This window comes from Emys orbicularis, chromosome 3 (assembly GCF_028017835.1).
Source record: "Emys orbicularis isolate rEmyOrb1 chromosome 3, rEmyOrb1.hap1, whole genome shotgun sequence".
Taxonomy (NCBI): domain Eukaryota; kingdom Metazoa; phylum Chordata; order Testudines; family Emydidae; genus Emys; species Emys orbicularis.
Window position 1 is genome coordinate 99,977,832 of NC_088685.1, and position 18,620 is coordinate 99,996,451.

The following is an 18,620-nucleotide window of genomic DNA, read 5'->3' on the forward strand; positions in this document are numbered from 1 at the left end:
AAAGTACTGCACCTAGGAAGGAAAAATCAAATGCACAACTACAAAATATCTGTCTAGGTGGGAGTACTACTGAAAAAGATCTGGGGGTTATAGTGGATCACAAATTAAATATGACTCGACAATGTGATGCAGTTGCGAATAAGGCTCATATCATTCTGGGGTTTATTAACAGGAATGTATGTAAGATGAGATGTAAATTGCCCCACTCTGCTTGGCACTGGTGAGGCCTCAGCTGGAGTACTGTACATTGGTGCCGACTTCCTCTCTACCCGGGGGATGCTTGACCCCACCCTCCACCCCAGGCCTGTCCCCACTCCACCCCTGCCCCCAGTGGGCAGGAGGAGCTGGGAGGAGGAGGGGAGTTTGGCTGCCAGTGGGTGCTAAGCATCTGCCAAATTTTTTCGGTGGGTGCTCCAGGGCTGGAGTTGGTGCACCCACCGAAAAAATGAAGCACCCCTGGAGTCGGTGCCTATCATTCTGTGTCCAATTCTGGGTGCCGCACTTTAAGAAAGATACAGACAAATTAGAGAGAATCCAGAGGAGAGCAAGAAAAACAATACAAGATTTAGAAAATCTGACCTATCAGGAGCGGTTAAAAAAATGGGCAGTTTAGTCTTGAGAAAACACAACTGAGGCAGGACCTGATAACGTCTTCAAATATGTTAAAGGCTGTTACAAAGAAGATGATGATCAATTGTTCTCCATGTCCATTGAAGATAGGACAAGTAATAATGAGCTTAATCTGCAGCAAGGGACAATTAGGTAAGATTTTAGGAAAATCTTACTAACTAGAAGGGTCGTTAAGTTCTGGAATAGGCTTCCAAAGGAGGCTGAGGAATTCCCATCACAGGAGGTTTAAGCAAAGGTTACATAAACCCCTGTCAGGGATGGTCTAGGTTTACTTGGTCCTGCGTCAGCACAGGGAGCTGGACTTCAGGACTTGTCTTGGTCCTTTTGTAGGGATATTAAAGAAGGTACTAACAGTGATTCCCCCAAGTGACAGTGACCCCCTCATAATTTGTCCCTCACACTTTAAAATCCAACAGTTTCACCAAGTACAAAAATCTCTTGGGTCTTCTGTTAAAACTTGTAAGCTACAGTCTGTAGAAACCATTGATTATATCTATCCTATGAAAGATACTTTACTACTATGTAAAACTTACAAACAAGTTAACTGACTTTGTTCTTGAAGTAATTGATACAATGCAAACAAACACTATAAGCCGTTAAGTGACTTTCACTTCATTCAACGGCTCCTAGGACAGACCCCCACCCTCTGTGATTAAAGGGCCGGGAGTCTCAAATGAATTAGCACACACTCTGAAAGTGGTGGAGACAGTAAATTAAAATATGGTTAAGATATGGAATGTATGCTGATGAATGCTTGATATACATGAATGGTTAGGGAGGTGCCAGCCTAGAAAGGGAATATCCATCGGCCGAAAAATGTGTCAAGTGGATGACCAGAAAACCCCCGGAGGGTAAACTGGGATCCACCCCATCACCTGGAAGGATGAGAAACACAAACTTTGGACAGTGTGGAGCCACCAGGAATGTGCCACTTTGGACAGGAATGTGCCATCTGCTGATTGAGTCAGCAACAGCAGGATGAAACAGCTCCCATAGACTAACATAGGAATTAAATCCTATAAGAATGGACTCTCAAGACTGAGTCCCTGGTTCTGCTGCCAGCCTCCAGGAGCATCAGGTGCATCTGACACAGACTCGGCTCCATCCTCATGACCAAGATACCTGGCCAGTAACTTGGCATGAGCAACTTCTAGGCTGGTAATTATAACACCTATACAGAACTTGAATGAATGATTGTGTGAATGAATCTATCTATATATGTATGTGTGTGTGTGTGTGTGTGTGTGTGTGTGTATAAGGAATAAGTAGTGATAGGAATAAGTAGTCAAACAACGTTGTTTACTTTTATCTTTTGCTTTATCATTATATTTACAATAAATGTGGCATCTTTGCTTATCCCTCTTAATAAGATCCTGCTGGTTTTTATTCTATTGGTATAACACTTTTTACCCCTCCATTTCTATTATTCTATTGTATTACAGTAGCATCTGGAGGCCCCCAACCAAGACCGAGGACCCATTGTGGTAAGACCTCTACAGACACATTGAGAGATTGCATACTTTTTAGGGCAGGGACTATCTAAATGGACAAGGCACACCAAAGTGTGGGAGAAAGGAAACATTATTACCCCCACTTTACATATTTTTCCCCAGAGAGATTAAGTGATTTGCACAAGATTACCTAGGAAATCTGTGGCAGACCCAAGAATTAAACCCAGGTCTCTTGATTCCTATTTTAGCGTCAAAGCCATGAGATCATCCTTCCTTCTCTTTTAGGAATCCTTCTTTTGGATTGTATTTATTAGTGTCAGATCAAAATTTGTGCATACACGAGGTGAACTGTTATTCACCCCCAGTCCATGCTACACCAGTAACCCCCCAAAGGTAAACAAACTGTTAATACAGTATAATCACTAACAGTCTGGGTGCAGATAGATCTAGATCTGACTGTTAGTAAAAGGCCTGAAGAACAAAAAGAACCTGCTATCTTCTTAAAAAATGTTGTCACAGTAAATTCAGATTATCTGCCATATGTGGCATGTAGCCTCCATAATACAAGTTTACTCCATTCACATATGGTTGTGTCTCATTGTCTGAAGTGATGAATCACTCTAGCTGGGAAACTGCATTCTTACCTTGGTATTTCCTAGGGATGTGCCCTTCAGCTACGTCTCACTTAGAGGGTGGTATGCTCCACATCAGATGTATGTTTTGCTTCAGTTACTTAGGAGTTTACTATATTTGCATGGTGTTTTGAGTTCATTTGAGTGTTTTGAGGGAAAATTGCCTTGTGTTCAGAGACAAAAGTTTTTATTTCTCATTCCCTGCTTTAATGAACCCACCTTGGAGTTTGCTGGCATGCAGGATGAGTTTTCCCACAACACAATAAGTGTGGTCACATTCCCATTTCAATTCACAATGGTCCACCTCTGGCAGTCCTCCCATGCTCTCCCACACTGCTCTGCTTGTACAGCTGGATCAGCCTGTCTGTTTACCTGTGTGCTTTCTACAGCTTCATGGTCACCTTGATAAGGTGTCACCTCCTCCTTTAAATGCTGTCATGCAGCCAGCTGTATCTCTTTGCGATTCCAGCTTCTGGTAAGTACACACACCTGATGTCGTATACCACACACCAGTCATAGGAGCCATGCCCCACACTTTCACATGGTCCCATGCTGTGGTCCTGGACTTCCTTGCCTACTGGGGAGAGGAGATCCAGTCCTATCTTAACAGCACTCACCAGAATGCCAAGTTATACAAGACACATTTGTTTCATCAAACAAATGAAAGAGAGGGGCCACTCCTGGGACCCAATCCGGTGACTCAAAATAGGAAAGGCACACTGGCAGGGTTCGAAAAGTGTTGGGAACAGTAACAATAGCTTTGTGAGAGTTTGGATTGACAATGCCTATTACGAGGCGCTATAATGAATTTTTGCAAATTTTGCCCTGGTTTTCATTTTGCATCAGGGTGTGTTCAATAAAGGTGATTTTTTTTAAATGTATGACTTGCGTTATTCTTTGCTAAAACAATTCATAAAATCCTTGCCCAGACCATCATGAAATCCCTACACAGAGCATCATTAGTATTTGCATTACTCTTGAGCCCCATTATGCTAGGCGCTGTACAAATACAGAACAAAAAGATGGCCCCTGCACCAAGGAGTTTACAACCTAAGTACAAGACAAGACGCAACACATAGATACAGACTGATGGGAAGTACAATCAGTTGATATTAATCACATGATAGGCAGAGATCTCAGCACACCAGCAGCCTAACCGTTGTTCAGTGGTTTGTAGGCATCATGGCAAAGGCAATTTTTGAAGGTGGATAATGAGGTAGTTTTGCAGACGTTTACAGGAGCTCCTCCCAAGCATGAGGGGCAGAATGGGAGAAAGCACAAAGGTGCTTGTTTAACAAGTGGGCAGAGGAGGCTAGCATCATGGGCCTATCAGAGGTGGGAATCAGCAACTTGATAGCAAATGAGAGATGATAGGTAGGGTGGGTCTGAAGTTGAAGGGCCTTGAGCATAATACAAGCAGCTTATGTTTGATGCCATAGAGAAGGGGGAGCCAGTGGAGGGAAATCAAAGAGAGAGGGGGCAGGGGCAGTGTGACGGGCGAGGAAAATTATCTTTGCAGCAACATTCTGAATGGATCTGAGCCGGGTGTGACTACATTTGTCAAGGCTAGAGAGAAGGATGTTGCAGTCATGAAGATGCAAGATGAGGCACTCTCAGCAAGGGGCAGGATAGCTCAGTAGTTTGAGCATTGGCCTGCTAAAGCCAGCGTTGTGAATTCAATCCTTGAGGGGGCCGTTTAGGGATATAGGGCGAAAATCTGTCTGGGGATTGGTCCTGCTTTAAGCAGGGGGGTGGACTAGATGACCTCTTGAGGTCCCTTGCAACCCTGACATTCTATGATAAATGAAAGCTTTAGCTGGGTGGATAGATAAGAAAGAATCAGCAAGATTTTGATACAACATAATTGCTACACAGATTAACATAAAATAATTACCCAAAGCATCATGCAATCCCTACACAAAGTTATATGCATTTTCCACATTGACACTCTGGCCTCAAACTAGGAGCACAATGTATCCCTGACCCTGTGTCCCGCTAGCTGTTGGCAGTGTCCAGAAAGCCTGTCTACCTCTGGCTGCCATTCATCCATGAGGCTCTCTCTCTTGCTCTCACAGAGGTTGTGCAAAAAACAGACAGAACAAAGTGAATTACCAAATGAAATAAAATAGAACACGCAAGTCTAAGCCTATTACAGTAATACAACTGAGTATACATAAAATCTCACCCTGAGAGATGTTTCAATAAGTCTCTTTCACACACTGGACTCCTTCCTAGTCTGGGCACAATCCTTTCCCCTGGTACAGCCCTTGTTCCAGCTCAGGTGGTAGCTAGGGGATTCCTCATGATGGCTGCCTCCTTTGTTCTGTTCCACCCATTTATGTATCTTTTGCATAAGGTGGGAATCCTTTGTCCCTCTCTGGTTTCCCACCCCCTCCTTCTCAATGGAAAAGCACCAGGTTAAAGATGGATTCCAGTTCAGGTGACATGATCACGTCACTGTAAGACTTCATTACCCACTTGCCAGCACACACGTATACAGGGAGACTTGCAGGTAAAACAGAGCCATCTGCAGACAATTGTCCTGGTTAATGGGAGTCATCAAGATTCCAAACCACCATTAATGGCCCACACTTTACATAATTACAATAGGCCCTCAGAGTTATATTTCATATTTCTAGTTTCAGATACAAGAGTGGTACATTTATACAAATAGGATGATCACACTCTGTAGATTATAAGCTTTGTACTGATACCTTACAAGAGACCTTTTGCATGAAGCATATTCCGGTTACATTATATTTAAACTCATTAGCATATTTTCATAAAATTATATAGAGTGCAATGTCACACTGTTTATACCTCTGAAAAGACAAAGCAGGCCTGCTTAGGCAGTCTGACTTTGCTGAGGAATTCGCAGTGTAGGCAGGGAACTGTGCAGCCTGGAAATACCCCAGTCAGGAAGGAGAGAGACGTGGGTCTTCACCCAAGAGAGGTGATGGCTGAGGAGCTGGAAGCCTAGAGCAGGTGCCGTTGCTGGACTTTCAAGAGGGAATAGAGGTGCAGCTGCCTTGGACTGTGACAGCACAAATAGGAGTTAGGTGACAAACTCCTATTATCCTTCAACAGGAGTTAGGTGCCTCTTGTGCCTTTGAAATTCTCCCCTCAAACAAATTACTTTCCGAGCATTAATAATGAATCCCTCGTTATGAAAGCTGTTTATGTTATTTTTGGAGGAGTTGCAGTATGCAAGGTTTTCAAAGTAATGTCCTGAATTTCACAGTTGGCAGTCACACACATTCAATGACAAGGCAATAAAGAAAAGCTTTATGGGGACGTTTTTATATTACTAGCAGAAACTACTCAACTGATTGCATGCAGATAGACATTCAGGGCCCAGTCCTGCAAACACACTACATGTGGAAGTCCCATTATTGGATAGAGATGATGGGTGGACCCATCAGATGGGCCATGAGCCTGATCCAAACCCCACTGAAATCAATGACAGTTATTCCATTGACTTCATAGGTTTTGGATCAGGCCCCATGTCATATAGCTTTTCAGCTTTAACATGCTCTGAAAAAAAATAGAACACTAAAACAGATGTTGAAAATATATGGGAAATCCTAACACACAGTACATAAAAAGTACAAATAAATAAAAGCCAATTAATTTTCTCAGTTCAATTTTTTCTTAGAAATATAAAAATATGAATTGAGACATCTTAATATTTTTACACAACTCACTCATTCAGCTTTGCCAACAGGGCTGAATCATCAGTCTTTTAAAAAGATTGACTGTAGATGAATGCAGCATCTTCTTCACGCAGGCCTGCTCCTGAGAACCACTGAATATTCATGCTGCAGTGTCAAACTGAGTTTAATACCATGCTGCTACTGAGAGTTTGCCTTATGGCATTTATTCAGGAAGAAAAGAGAGGTTCACATTTTGTCTCCTTTGACTGATCCACAAGTTCCAATTGAATCATGCAAAATACATCTGCACATCAAGCATTTATCAGGGCTGAGGTTAAACGCTGTTATATTAATAACTCAAATCATAAAGCTTAACTGACCTTTAATCACACTGCTGTCCAGTAATGTAGCTGTCCCAGTCATGTCGTCCTCATTCTCCCAGTGCACTAAATCATTTTGACAACTAACTTGTAATTCTGAAACAGCAGTAGCTTGATCTGAGCACAGTTTCTTAGTGGTGTCTACATAGAGATTCTGAAATTACATAGAACAGTGTGATTGATTTCTTGTATGCATTGTTAGTCCAAACTAGATACTTTTCACAAATGTGACAAGGAAGAGCATCAGTCATACTTTAGGTCATTTCTGTGGATTTGGAACATGAATCTACTGTTTGTCAAAGTAAGTTATAAATAACATTTACTACAATGCTAGCCTTGGAGGCATGTATACCACAAAGTAACATGACTAGAATGAGAAGATATTCTCGGTACAGAAAATTACCTTTAAGACATATTTCATAGGCTCTCTCTCTCTCTCTCGTGTGTGTGTGTTTGTGTGTGTGTGAGAGATTTCCTTATCTGTTTCTTTTCAAATATCTTTCTTTTTAGTCAGTTGCTCTTACTGTATTGCTTATAATAAAACTCATTGAATTAATTCAGTACATGACAAATACAACGCGCACACACATGTCTGGCATTTCAATTATATATATTTATACTTCTAAAATGGTGACTATGGTTAGGCAGTACTTACATACAATTATAGTGTAAATACATTACAGTTATGGTTTTGATAACTTATTCATATTATCAAAACCATAACTGCAATGTATTTACATTGTAATTGCATGTGAGTACTGCCTAACCACAGTCACCATTTTATAAAGTATAAATATGTATAATTGAAATGCCAATCAATTCAAAACAGAACAGCACATCCAGCTGAGATGCAAACTAGTGAATAAGAGCTAATGATCAAAATCTATCTACTTGTGCAAAAAGTGTAGCTGTTCTGCATCAGATCAACCTTGTACCATACATACGGGTAAAATTAATCCTAACTGAAACAACAATGAAAATATTGTAATATCAGAGCAAATAATGAGAGATAAAAACCAATTAACACTTTCTTGGGCTTACCTATATTTGTATTTTCTGAAATAAACACTAGAAGATATATCAGCAGGGGTTCACTGAATCACAAGATTCTATACAAGGTTGTGTAGTACAACTTGTACAATGTTATTCATAGATTCTAGGACTGGAAGGGACCGTGCAGTTCGTGATTGTGAAAGAACTATGATATCAAGCAAAGCTTGAAGCAGTGGTAAAATTCACAAGGACCTCAGGGATTTGTGGAAAGAGAAATACAGCTGAACATATTAGAAAAAGGACAGAATTGTCAGAAGAAATTCTTAACAGCAATGAAGAAAAAAACCAGTGAAAAATACGCTGTTATAACTGAGCCATATTCTCTGCTAGTGGATAGTGGCATAGCTCCAGTGAAGTTAACAGAGCTCTACCATTTTGCACCAGCAAACAATGGAGCAATGGGCCCCTTCTTCACAAATGAGATCTCTTTTTCCTCCTTTGTATTGCACCAGGTCTACATGTATCACCAATGTGACACCAGTCTGTCCTGACCATATTAATAAAAGTTTTAAGAAATGTCCAAATTTTAGCTACGACAAAAATTAACACATTTCAAAACAGAAATGTACAAAACTTTCAATAAACTTGTCACAGCCTCCATAAATGTATAGTTTACATTAAAGGTGAATGATAAAGGAAAAAGATAAGTGGAGATCAATTTATGCGCAGGTTGTCCTCAGAGCCCAGATGGTTGGGGACATTTCAGCACAGAAATAAGTTTTAACCAATCTTTTCTTCAGTGTTTACAAAATTAAGAAAATCTTGAAAACATACCATGTAACTAACAGGAATAATAACAACATATTTTTAAAATATCTTTGTCGTTTATTCTTTTCTATTTAGATTTCCTTTTTTTATACGTTAAGCCTAGTAATTAACACAATGTGTTACACTCATAGTCTTTATTCTGTGTTGTCCAAAATAACCTGAAAACAAGTCTTGATATCAAAAATAGCTATGCAGGGGGAAATCCCACAATTCTGAAGCATATGATTAACACTTGCAATAATCTTATCAGTCAATCTACTGTACCGCTCTTTTAGAGTCACTTCTTTGCAATGGTTCCCCAAGGCACTTTGCAAATACATTAAAATTGACAGAGCTCAGACATTTAAGAATAAACCAGGTTACACAAATTAGATTTTCACTTCAGTTTAGATTGAAATCTGCAACACACTAGCATCCCTAATTGTAATATACAAATTTAGTAGACTTACGGAATACTTAAAAGTACACCTTATAACTACACTAAACATCTAGGGTCAAATCCTGACATTCTAATTCAGTATTACTCGGACATCTCTGAAGAAGAATTCCAATTGGGTGAACTCTTGGTTCTACAGAAACCAATGGGAGCTTTGCCATTGGACTTCAACGGAGCCAGGAATTGCCAGTTGTCTTCAGTGAGCATTCTGCCACAGGAAGGACTGAGTTAAAATCTTCAGGATTTGGACCATGGCAATTTGTTAAAAAGGATCACAGACCAGTAAATAGAGGGAATTTCATATCTGACCATTATAACAACTAAAAGCTTGTGACCAGAAAATTTTACCTCAGTAGTTAAGAATTGCCCAAAAAACCTCTACTACCACTCAACCTTTAGAAGAAAAGGTGCAAAGCCATAAAGGTAAGGTAGCTTGGGACTACGTAATGCCTCAGGAAGTAAGAGGTGTTATATTAAAGAAAATACAGAATGTTATTGGGGGCTAATGCAAGGATCAAAGTACTGGGGATGCATCATTTTAGTGCAAACTGAGGCTGCAGCATTCTTCAGAAGTTGTAAATTTGCACATAACTTATCTGTAATGCATGAAATATAAGACATTGAAATAATAAAGGAGGCTAGAAGTGACCAAAGCAAATTTTGCCTGACAACTGCATACTGAGCTTAGCCCACAGTGTACGTGTGCACACTCGCCTACCCTGCACCCAGCCATACAGAAACATTTACTATTCTACTGAACAGTATTGCATAAATAATAATAAATAAAATTATGAATGCTTTGTCTTTAATGCAAAGCAATGATTGTGCTTTAAAATCAGTAATGAATAAAACATATTGATATCCCTGTGATGTGGGCATATATTACCACCCTGATTTTACACTTGGGGAAACTATAGTACTTCAGTGTCACACAGGAAGTGTGTGGCAGAACTGGGAAAAGAACCAAGATTTCTTCACTCCAGCCTGTGCTTTGACCACAAGACTACCTTTCCTCTCCTATTTAGGCCATTTCCACCCAAAGCTGCCATCAGCAGAGATGGGCAGTAATATTATGCCAGGCCTAGCACCCCTGGACTCTTCTGAAAGAAATCACCAAAAACTATTGTAGACCCTTGATAAATCTCACACACTTGAAACAGCACAGTTCTTCACTGGAATCTGTAGCTACAGTTATACGACACCCAGAAAAATGGCTCTGCAGATAACCCAAGTGTTCTTATATTGAAAGACTAAGCGAGAGAGAGGGTTCCAAAAATAATAGCTGTGACCACTGAAAACAAGTAAAAAAAATAAAAAAAATTGGCTACAATAAGTAGGGGATGCTCTCTAAACCAGTGTGGTAAGAATTCTGTAATTGGAGGCATTGCAATGTTTGTGAAATTTTCCCATTTGTACCCAGTATAAGCTACTGTTTTTATTATTTATTTATGTATTCATTTATTTTAAGTCTCAACAATGTCAAGAAGGCTCAGAATAAAAAGGAGAAAACCTATGATGCCATATAAAAATGTGGGAATAAATATGAAACCCACCACTGTCATGCTTTCTGGAAATGTTGGGAAAGATGTAGTGGCATAAAACATTTTGAAAAAACTGGGCCTTTCCAGCCAGAAAGTAAAGCTGTTATGTGGTTACAAATTACTGTATTGCAGAGGAAGACCCATTTATTGGAGCAATCACTGCTGGACATGGCACTACACCTTTGGAGTACATTTATTATGAGTCACACATGCTATAAGATATAGATCATAAACCTTTTACTGCAATCTTTAAAGACCTGGAGTGGCATTTATACTGTCTTCGGAAACTCAGGCTAAAACTATAGAGATATTTCTTAGCTTTGGCATATGCAGTACTATATATCCATCTGTAAAACACTTAATTGCTGCAGATAGCCTTTTCAGTAGTAAACCCATACCAATACCATAACATTCTGGGAAATTATTTTGAAATCCACAGACACTTCACTCTTTCCAAACAGAAGTAGCAGTTTATTGACACTAGCAGCAAAGAAAGGTTCTGCAACAGATAAGTACAGCAGCGTACCCATAGCTAAGCCTAAACCTGACTGACTGTAAGCCTACACTTTTGAACTTTCCTAAATACTGAAAGCAAAGTATTTTTAAAGAAAAAAAAAGAGGAAGAGAGCAGTCTAACTTAGATAAAGAGTTATCTTTTGGTTTTGTTTTGTTATAGAGGGCCTTTCACAATCCTCAAAGCATAGGCGTGCGCACGGGATGTGCCGGGTGTGCCCCGGCACACCCTAATGCCCTGAGCTCCGGCTGGGAAGGCTGCTCCTCCCCCCACCCCTCCTCAGCTGTTTGCCGGGCAGGCTCAAATCAACTGCTTCCTGCCTCCCTGCTCCAGCAGGGGCCGAGTGAGTCTCACACACACACACACACACACACACACACACAAAAAGCCTTAGGGTTAGGTGTGGGCGGGAGTGCGGGGCTATCAGCAGCAGCACAGCCAGCCCCTGCTTGCCTACAGCTGCCCCGCACCTCTTGGGCTGGTGGCCATGGCGTCCACATGCATGGCTGCTCCCTGCCAGCCAGGCTCCACTCCGGCCACAACAGGTGACCCAAGGGAGCCCAGCTAGGCTAGGGCTGGGTGCAGTGGGAGAAGCTCCAGATACCGCCAGGAGCCATGCAGGGGTGGGGGAAGAGAAGCCCCAGACGGGGCTGGAGCCACGTGGGGGGAGGGAGTGGGGGTGGAGGAGAAGCCCGGACCCGAGCAGGAGCTGCACTGGGGGGGAGGGGAGAGAAGCCCGGACCCTGGCAGGAGCTGCACGGGGGGGGGGGGGGCGGAGGAGCCGCACTGGGTCAGGGAGGAGAAGCCCTGGACCCTGGCAGAAGATGTGGGGTTGAAGTCCCTGTCTCGGGAGCCCCAGCCACCCTAGTGGCAAAAGTTGCAGGGCTGAAGCCCTGACCCCACTCTGTGTGGAGCTGGCCTGAGCCCCTCTGTCTCCCATCCCACCTGTGGAGCTGGGGCTGCATGCTTCTGCGGGGCAGTGTTTGGCTCCGCAGGGAGGCTAGGACCCTCATCTCATGGTAAGGGGTCCAGGGCGAGGGGGGTTGGATAAGGGGTGGGGGCAGTCAGGGGACAGGGAGCAGGGTGGGTTGGATAGGGGGTGGGATCCCGGGGGGGGGGGTGGTTAGGGGCAGGGGGTCTCTGGAGGGGGCAGTCAGGGAGCAGGGGGGGTTGGAGGCGGCATGGGAGTCCCACGGTCTGTCAGGGGGCAGGGGGTGGATAGGGGTCAGGGCAGTCAGGGGACAGGGAGCAAGGAAGGTCCTGGGGGGGCAATCGGGGGGGGGGTCTTTGGAAGCAGTGGTCAGGGGACAAGGAGCTGGGGGGGTTGGATGAGTCAGGAGTTCTGGGGGGGCTGTCAGGAGGCAGGGGTTGGAGAGGGGTTAGGGGAGGCAGGGAGCAGAGGGGGTTGTATGGGTCAGGAGTTCTGGGGGGGGCCTGTCAGGGGGTGGGGAGCGGTTGGATAGGCGGGCAGTCCTGGGGGTCTGTCTAGGGGCAGGGATGTGGATAAGGGTCGGGGCAGTCAGGGGACAGGTAGGGGGTAGGGTCCTAGGGGAGCAGTCAGGGGACAAGGAGCAGGGAGGCTTAGATAGGGGGAGGGGTTCTGGGGGGCAGTTAAGGGCAGGGGTCCCAGGAGGTGGTAGTCAGGGGACAAGGAGCAGGGGGGGTTGGGGGTTCTGAGGGGCAGAACAGGGGGCAGTCAGGGGGCGGGAAGTAGGAGGGAGTGGATGGGGGCAGGATGGGGGTGGGGCTAGGGCACGGTGGGGCTCCCTGGGTGCACACCCTAATGAAATGGGCTGCGCACGCCTATGCCTCAAAGCCCTTTCTGGAATTAAACTATACAGGGATCATTTCACTCCAGCTACCACATTTCTCTTATAGCTATAGTGTAGAGCCATAGGTCTTGATTCTGATCTCACACTAATGTTAAAACCAGCGTAAGTGATATCAGAATCAGATCAAAATACCATACTGATCCAGCAGACCAAATTCTAATCCCATTGACAGGGCTGCAAATTTGGAGTAATTCCATTTGTTTCAACTGAATTGCTCCAGATTTACACCAGTACACAAAACAACAAAATTTGGCCTACTGTGTGCCAAGGAATAAGGGAACGGAGTGTTTAAAAGTGACACCTGGCAAAAGGACAGATTCAAATAAAGGGGATAACATAATTGGAAACCGTGAGACCTCATAGGAAACTTGAAATATAACAGCAGAAGATCAGGACTGATTTATTCCATTTGGAAAGAAACAATTACCTTCTGATTGTGACTCGTATCCCAAGGCAGCCTTCTTGAATGATCCATCGGCAAGCCAAGTTATCTTGCATGCTAACATAATTTTTTCAAGGGCAGAGTGTATCTACAGTTATGGATACTGACAAGAGGCCCTGGTTTTGTAATAAAGAATTTTAATGGTCTCCCCAAACACACAAATTCCAACACATGACAACAAGCCTTTATTTCAACAGTTCATTGGGAAGTCTGAAAAAGGAACAAAGCTACTTAAAAGATTCTTCAGAAAGGCCATGGACAATAAAGAGGATCCTCATTAGCATACAAAAGAGTGGAACTTCAGAGTTCTTATTTGCCTGCAGAACTTGTAAAATATACAGGGCTGGCTCCAGGCACCAGCTAAGGAAGCAGGTGCTTGGGCGGCCAATTCAAAGGGGCGGCACTCCGTCCGATATCGGGGCGGCCCGTCCGGGTCTTCGGTGGGAATTCGGCGGCGGGTCCTTCATTCCCTCTCTTCCTCTTTGAGCTGCTGCCGAAGTGCCGCCGAAGAGGAGGAGAGGGAGTGAAGGACCCACCGCCGAAGAAGCGGCGCGTTTGAGCTGCCGCCGAAGTGCCGCCACTCGTCCTTTTATTTATTTATCTATTTATTTATTTATTTTTTGCCACTTGGGGTGGCAGAAAAGCTGGAGCCGGCCCTGAAAATATAAACTATAGTTGAATATAGGCCTAAAAAGGAGAAAGCTGAGAGTCTGGAGAGACAGCAACAAAGTTATGATATACTGTCAGATATACTTCACTCCAAAAGTTAGATGGCCCGTTTGGTTAAAGTTCTGGGCTTTCACCTCTGGCAACTTGAGTTCAAATTCTCCCTCTAACCTCTGTTACAGCATACTGTCACACACGCCCAGGCCCTAAAACCATGATCAATTTCACACTTATTTTCAGTAGAAGCCCAGGACCAGGACAAGTGGAGTGTTGCAGGAAATAAAAATGGAATGCTATACAAAGTCATAATGGGTTATGGACAGACAACACTACGCATTTTCTTAGAGTTAAAAATAAATAGAGCAATAAATTTCCACCAGCAACAGTAGATCTGGTATAACCTTGACTCCAAATTGTTTCTAGTAACATAACAGACCCAGAAGACAATATTAATGTTATTCCCATTGCTACAAAATAAAACCAAAAAAGTGAATGGAACTGAGACAAGCCCTTTGAGAAATTGAGAGGAGTATTGAACATTCAGAGTTTCTCACAATAAGCAGGACAAGGTGGGTTAAAAAAAAATCAGTGAACTTGAGTAAATATGCTCATTTGTTGTCTGAAAAAGAATAACTAGCCCAGGAAAAAGGCACTCCTTTAAGAACAGAGCAAACTAATACCTTTACCAAAAGGGGAAACGTAGGAAGGAAGGAAGGAAGGAAGGAATGTTAAGAAGCCACTAGATGGCTCTCTTCCCTGTCTTATGTGATGCATTCAAAAAAACTCTGGTTAAGCATTTCCTTTTTAAACTTCTTATTTCAAGGGCTTATAACTCGGCGGCAAAATTCACCGCAGGCAAAAACGTGACATAAAGGGTCTCATCCTGACAGAGATGTTTTTCTGCCCCAAATCCTTCCTCCCCTCCCAAAAGCACAATAAAAACAATTGTCAGAGGGGTAGCCGTGTTAGTCTGGATCTGTAAAAAGCAACTAACGTCTGTTAGTCTATAAGGTGCCACAGGACTCTTTGTCGCTTAATAAAAACAATTGTTGAAGTTATCTACATGAATGAAATGGAGGGAGGAGTTGTTCTTCACCAGATACAGCTGTGACTTGGTGCAATGGTGAACAGTGAAAAATTGATGTCTGGAAACTGAGCAGACCAAGATCTAATACATTTTGGTGGGGAGGGATGGGGGAATGGGAGAGGAAGAAGGAAACCAGCCAATAGAATAACCTTTAAAAAGAGGCTATTGCTCATGCACAATAAGGGTTTTTCAGTAAAATTTCACAAAGGTTTTAAGTACATATTTAAACACTTTTGCCCTTCACAGATCATTTCCATAGGAAGGGTAAATCAGAGGTCCCCAAACTGTGGGGCACGCCTTGGCCAGCCCCCACGGGGAGTAGGGAAGGAGCGCCACCCAGCCCTGTTCTGCTCCCAGCTCGGCCCCCAGCCTCGGCCCCTGGCTGTGGCTCCACACCCGGCCTGGGCTCGGACCCAGCATCAGCACCAGCCCCATCCCAGGCTGCAGCCTCCCAGCCGGGCTGCATCCCTGTCCCCACCCTCGGCCCCCAGCTGTGGCTCCATTTCCGGCCCCAGACCCAGCTTTGGCCCCCTTGCCTCTGTCCGAGCTCCCCCACCCACCCCACCCCTCAAGCTGTGAGCCTACTCCCGGCCCCAGCTCCTGGGGGGTGGGGAGGGACCGTAAAAATTTTGGGGACCACTTGGGTAAATATTCAACAGATTTTTGTCATGAAATATGTTGCATCAATAAAAAACATGCACGTGTGCACAGTTCCAATGTTCCTACAGAATCCATTGCTTGCATCAGAATTCCAGCACCCCAGTCTCTGCACTCATTCACTGCTCAAGGAATGTATTTAACCATTTCATTACACTTCCGAGTGGGAATGGCACCCCTGTTTTCAGGGTCTGTTCCAAAATGGTGCCGAGTAGAACTTGGCGCCTTTTGAAATGAAACTCTGCCTCCATAGGGTAAAAAAATCTATAGCTGGCAGTGCGGTAAAAGGGACATCTGCTCCTAACTCCTGCCATTTTTTCCTGGGCCTTATGTTTGTCACAACAGAACAGAAAGTAATCTAGGGTAGCCCTGAGTGACCTGGGTTGTGATGACACTGTATTTAAAAGGCTCAGGACAGTCAGGGTTAAAACTTCGGGTATTATTTGTACAAATCCAAATGGATCCTTTAAAAATATATTGGATAGCTTAATAATACTGAGTTGTTCAAACATCTCCTGCAGTTTGGAGAAATACTCATTGTATCCTGTAGCAACATCACAGCAAAGCAGAGAATGAACCTGGGCGTGCCTTTACCATAACACAAACTGCACCCACCGACATTTGTTTTAATCATGATCAGGCACTCATCTTGAGACAGCTAACCTGATTTTTCAGAGTACTTAGCATTTATATAGCACTTCATATATTCAACACACTGTAAGACTGAAACCAATTAATCTTCACAACACTCCTGGGAGTTAAGTGGGTAAGTACTAGGTCTTCATCTTACAGATGCCCAGTAAACTGAAACGGTCTGATCTGCATGGCCTCCAACAGTGAGTCAGTGGCAGCCAGGATTCAAATTTGGGGGTTCCTGGCTTCCAACTCTGTACTCATTCTGCCACATCACCAGGGCCAGATTTCCAATTAGGCACAGTAGGCATGTGCCTAGGGGCGCCAGCATTCCAGGGGTGCCTAAAAGCTAAACGTGGGTTCCAACTTTCATTTTTTATGGAAAACACGAAGGTCAGCTCTAGGCAGGGGGGCACTGAAGATGCTGTGCCTACGAGCACATAAGGTGTAAATCCGGCCCTGCACATCACACTGACTGACTGCCAGCGGTGCTGAGCCTGCACATTTCCCACTGAATTCAGCCAAAGTGAAGGTGAACTTCCTGTTTGGTGCATGGGAAAGTGACTTTGATACCACAACCTTAGCCAGCTGCTCCTGCCTCCTAAGCCCTACAACTGATTACTTTCTCTGCCTAGTCCTTTTGCTGCTGCCTTCCTGAGCTGGAACCTCTGATCAGATCCCCCAGCCTGCCCCTCACTCTTCCAGCTGTTTCCTCTCAGATCTACTCCACACTCCATCCTCTTCACACCTTGTGCTGGTTCCTCCAGAGTACTCACACATCCTATACAACTTCCCCTAGCTGTGGCATGGGGGGAGGAAGGGGAAGCAAGATTTTAAAAATAAATTGTTTTCAAGTCCTTATCGCTGTGCTGTCCTTACTAACATTAAGCTGCAAGTCCAGCTGCAGAGCACACACTGTGCTTCCTCTTACTGAATGACAGAAAGTGCTGTGTGTGGCAGACAGCAGCCTCAGTAAAACAGCAGGACATCACAATGGTAGGAATTAAATACTTTAGACCAGATTCTGATCTCAGGTACACCACTATAAATCTGCAGTAATTTCCCACAGGTCAGGGGAGTTATTCTGGAGTTACTCCAGCCTATCTGGAGTTCAGAATCTGGCCCTTTGTTTTTCAAAATCATCTGCTCTCCAGGCCACAGTGAGGAATGGAACAGCAGGGCGGGGGGGGGGGGGGGAGAAGGGGGAGGAATGGGTTATTTTATTAGTAAAATATATTCCTAGCGTAGTCAACACACTGTTCTTTTTGTAACAATTGAATCTCTACATTTATTTGCCTTCCCATACAGATATATGTGTATATAGATATTTTCATTCCACTATGCCCATTAGAAGTCAGGTGTTTTGTTTCGTTTTTTAAATTATTGTGGAAAAGAAAAAAAACCTCTAAATTGTCCCCACCTCTGGATTTCCCTGTGGATCCCTTCTTCTCTGTGTCTATCTTTCAGGCTCTGACCTTGCAACCACTTATCTGTGTGTTAAACTCTCCATATGTGATTATCCCCACTCAAGTCAAGAGGACTAACTCATGTGAGTAAAGTAACGCACATGCATAAGGGTGTGGCCATGCTACTGTGGATACCACCATAGAGCTGTAGTGTAGATGTTTCCTACATCAACTGAACAGGGTTTTCCATCCATGTTAGTAATCCATCCCTCCAAGAGGCAGTAGCTAGGTCAACGGAAGAATTCTTCTATCCACCTACCTGAGTCTACAGTGGGGGTTAGGTTGACCTGTGTCACACAGGGCATGAAACTTTTCCCAGCACTGAGCAATGTGGTTAGGACAAACAGGCCTGCGTGTTTGCAGGATCAGAGCCTTAAGCTGTGCCAACAGTTGTGTTTGTGCTTTTCTTTACTATTGTGGGAAGCCAATGGGACTACTCAATAGCATGTGCGTAAGAGCTGGCCAGATCAGGACCTTAGACTGTAAGCTTTCCAGGGCAGAGCACAGTGTTGGCACTAACTAAACATCATCATCATAGATTAGTGTAACACTGGCAAAGCCAAATAATATATCAGATACTCAAATCCTGGAATTTTGCATTTGGAAATCATAATCTGATCATTTCTCTCTGTGAAAATCTTAGATTGGACAGGAACGGCGTTTTCTCACGAGTGATGTCAGTGCTTGTGGACACTACCAAATATGAGTAATAATTAAAAAAATCAGTATCCTCTATACTTGCTTCTTCAAAACATTCATTATATGGCTTAGGAGAATGG

General features: G+C 43.6%; 1 protein-coding gene across 1 annotated transcript in view; it reads right to left on the minus strand.

Annotated features, from left to right (window-relative positions):
- Positions 1 to 18,620, minus strand: part of THEMIS (thymocyte selection associated) — a 118,374-nt gene that overhangs the window by 10,704 nt on the left and 89,050 nt on the right. Inside the window, exon 5 of the mRNA XM_065401562.1 lies at positions 6,747 to 6,900. Coding sequence (XP_065257634.1) covers positions 6,747 to 6,900 — 154 coding nt within the window. The remainder of the gene's footprint in view (positions 1 to 6,746; positions 6,901 to 18,620) is intronic.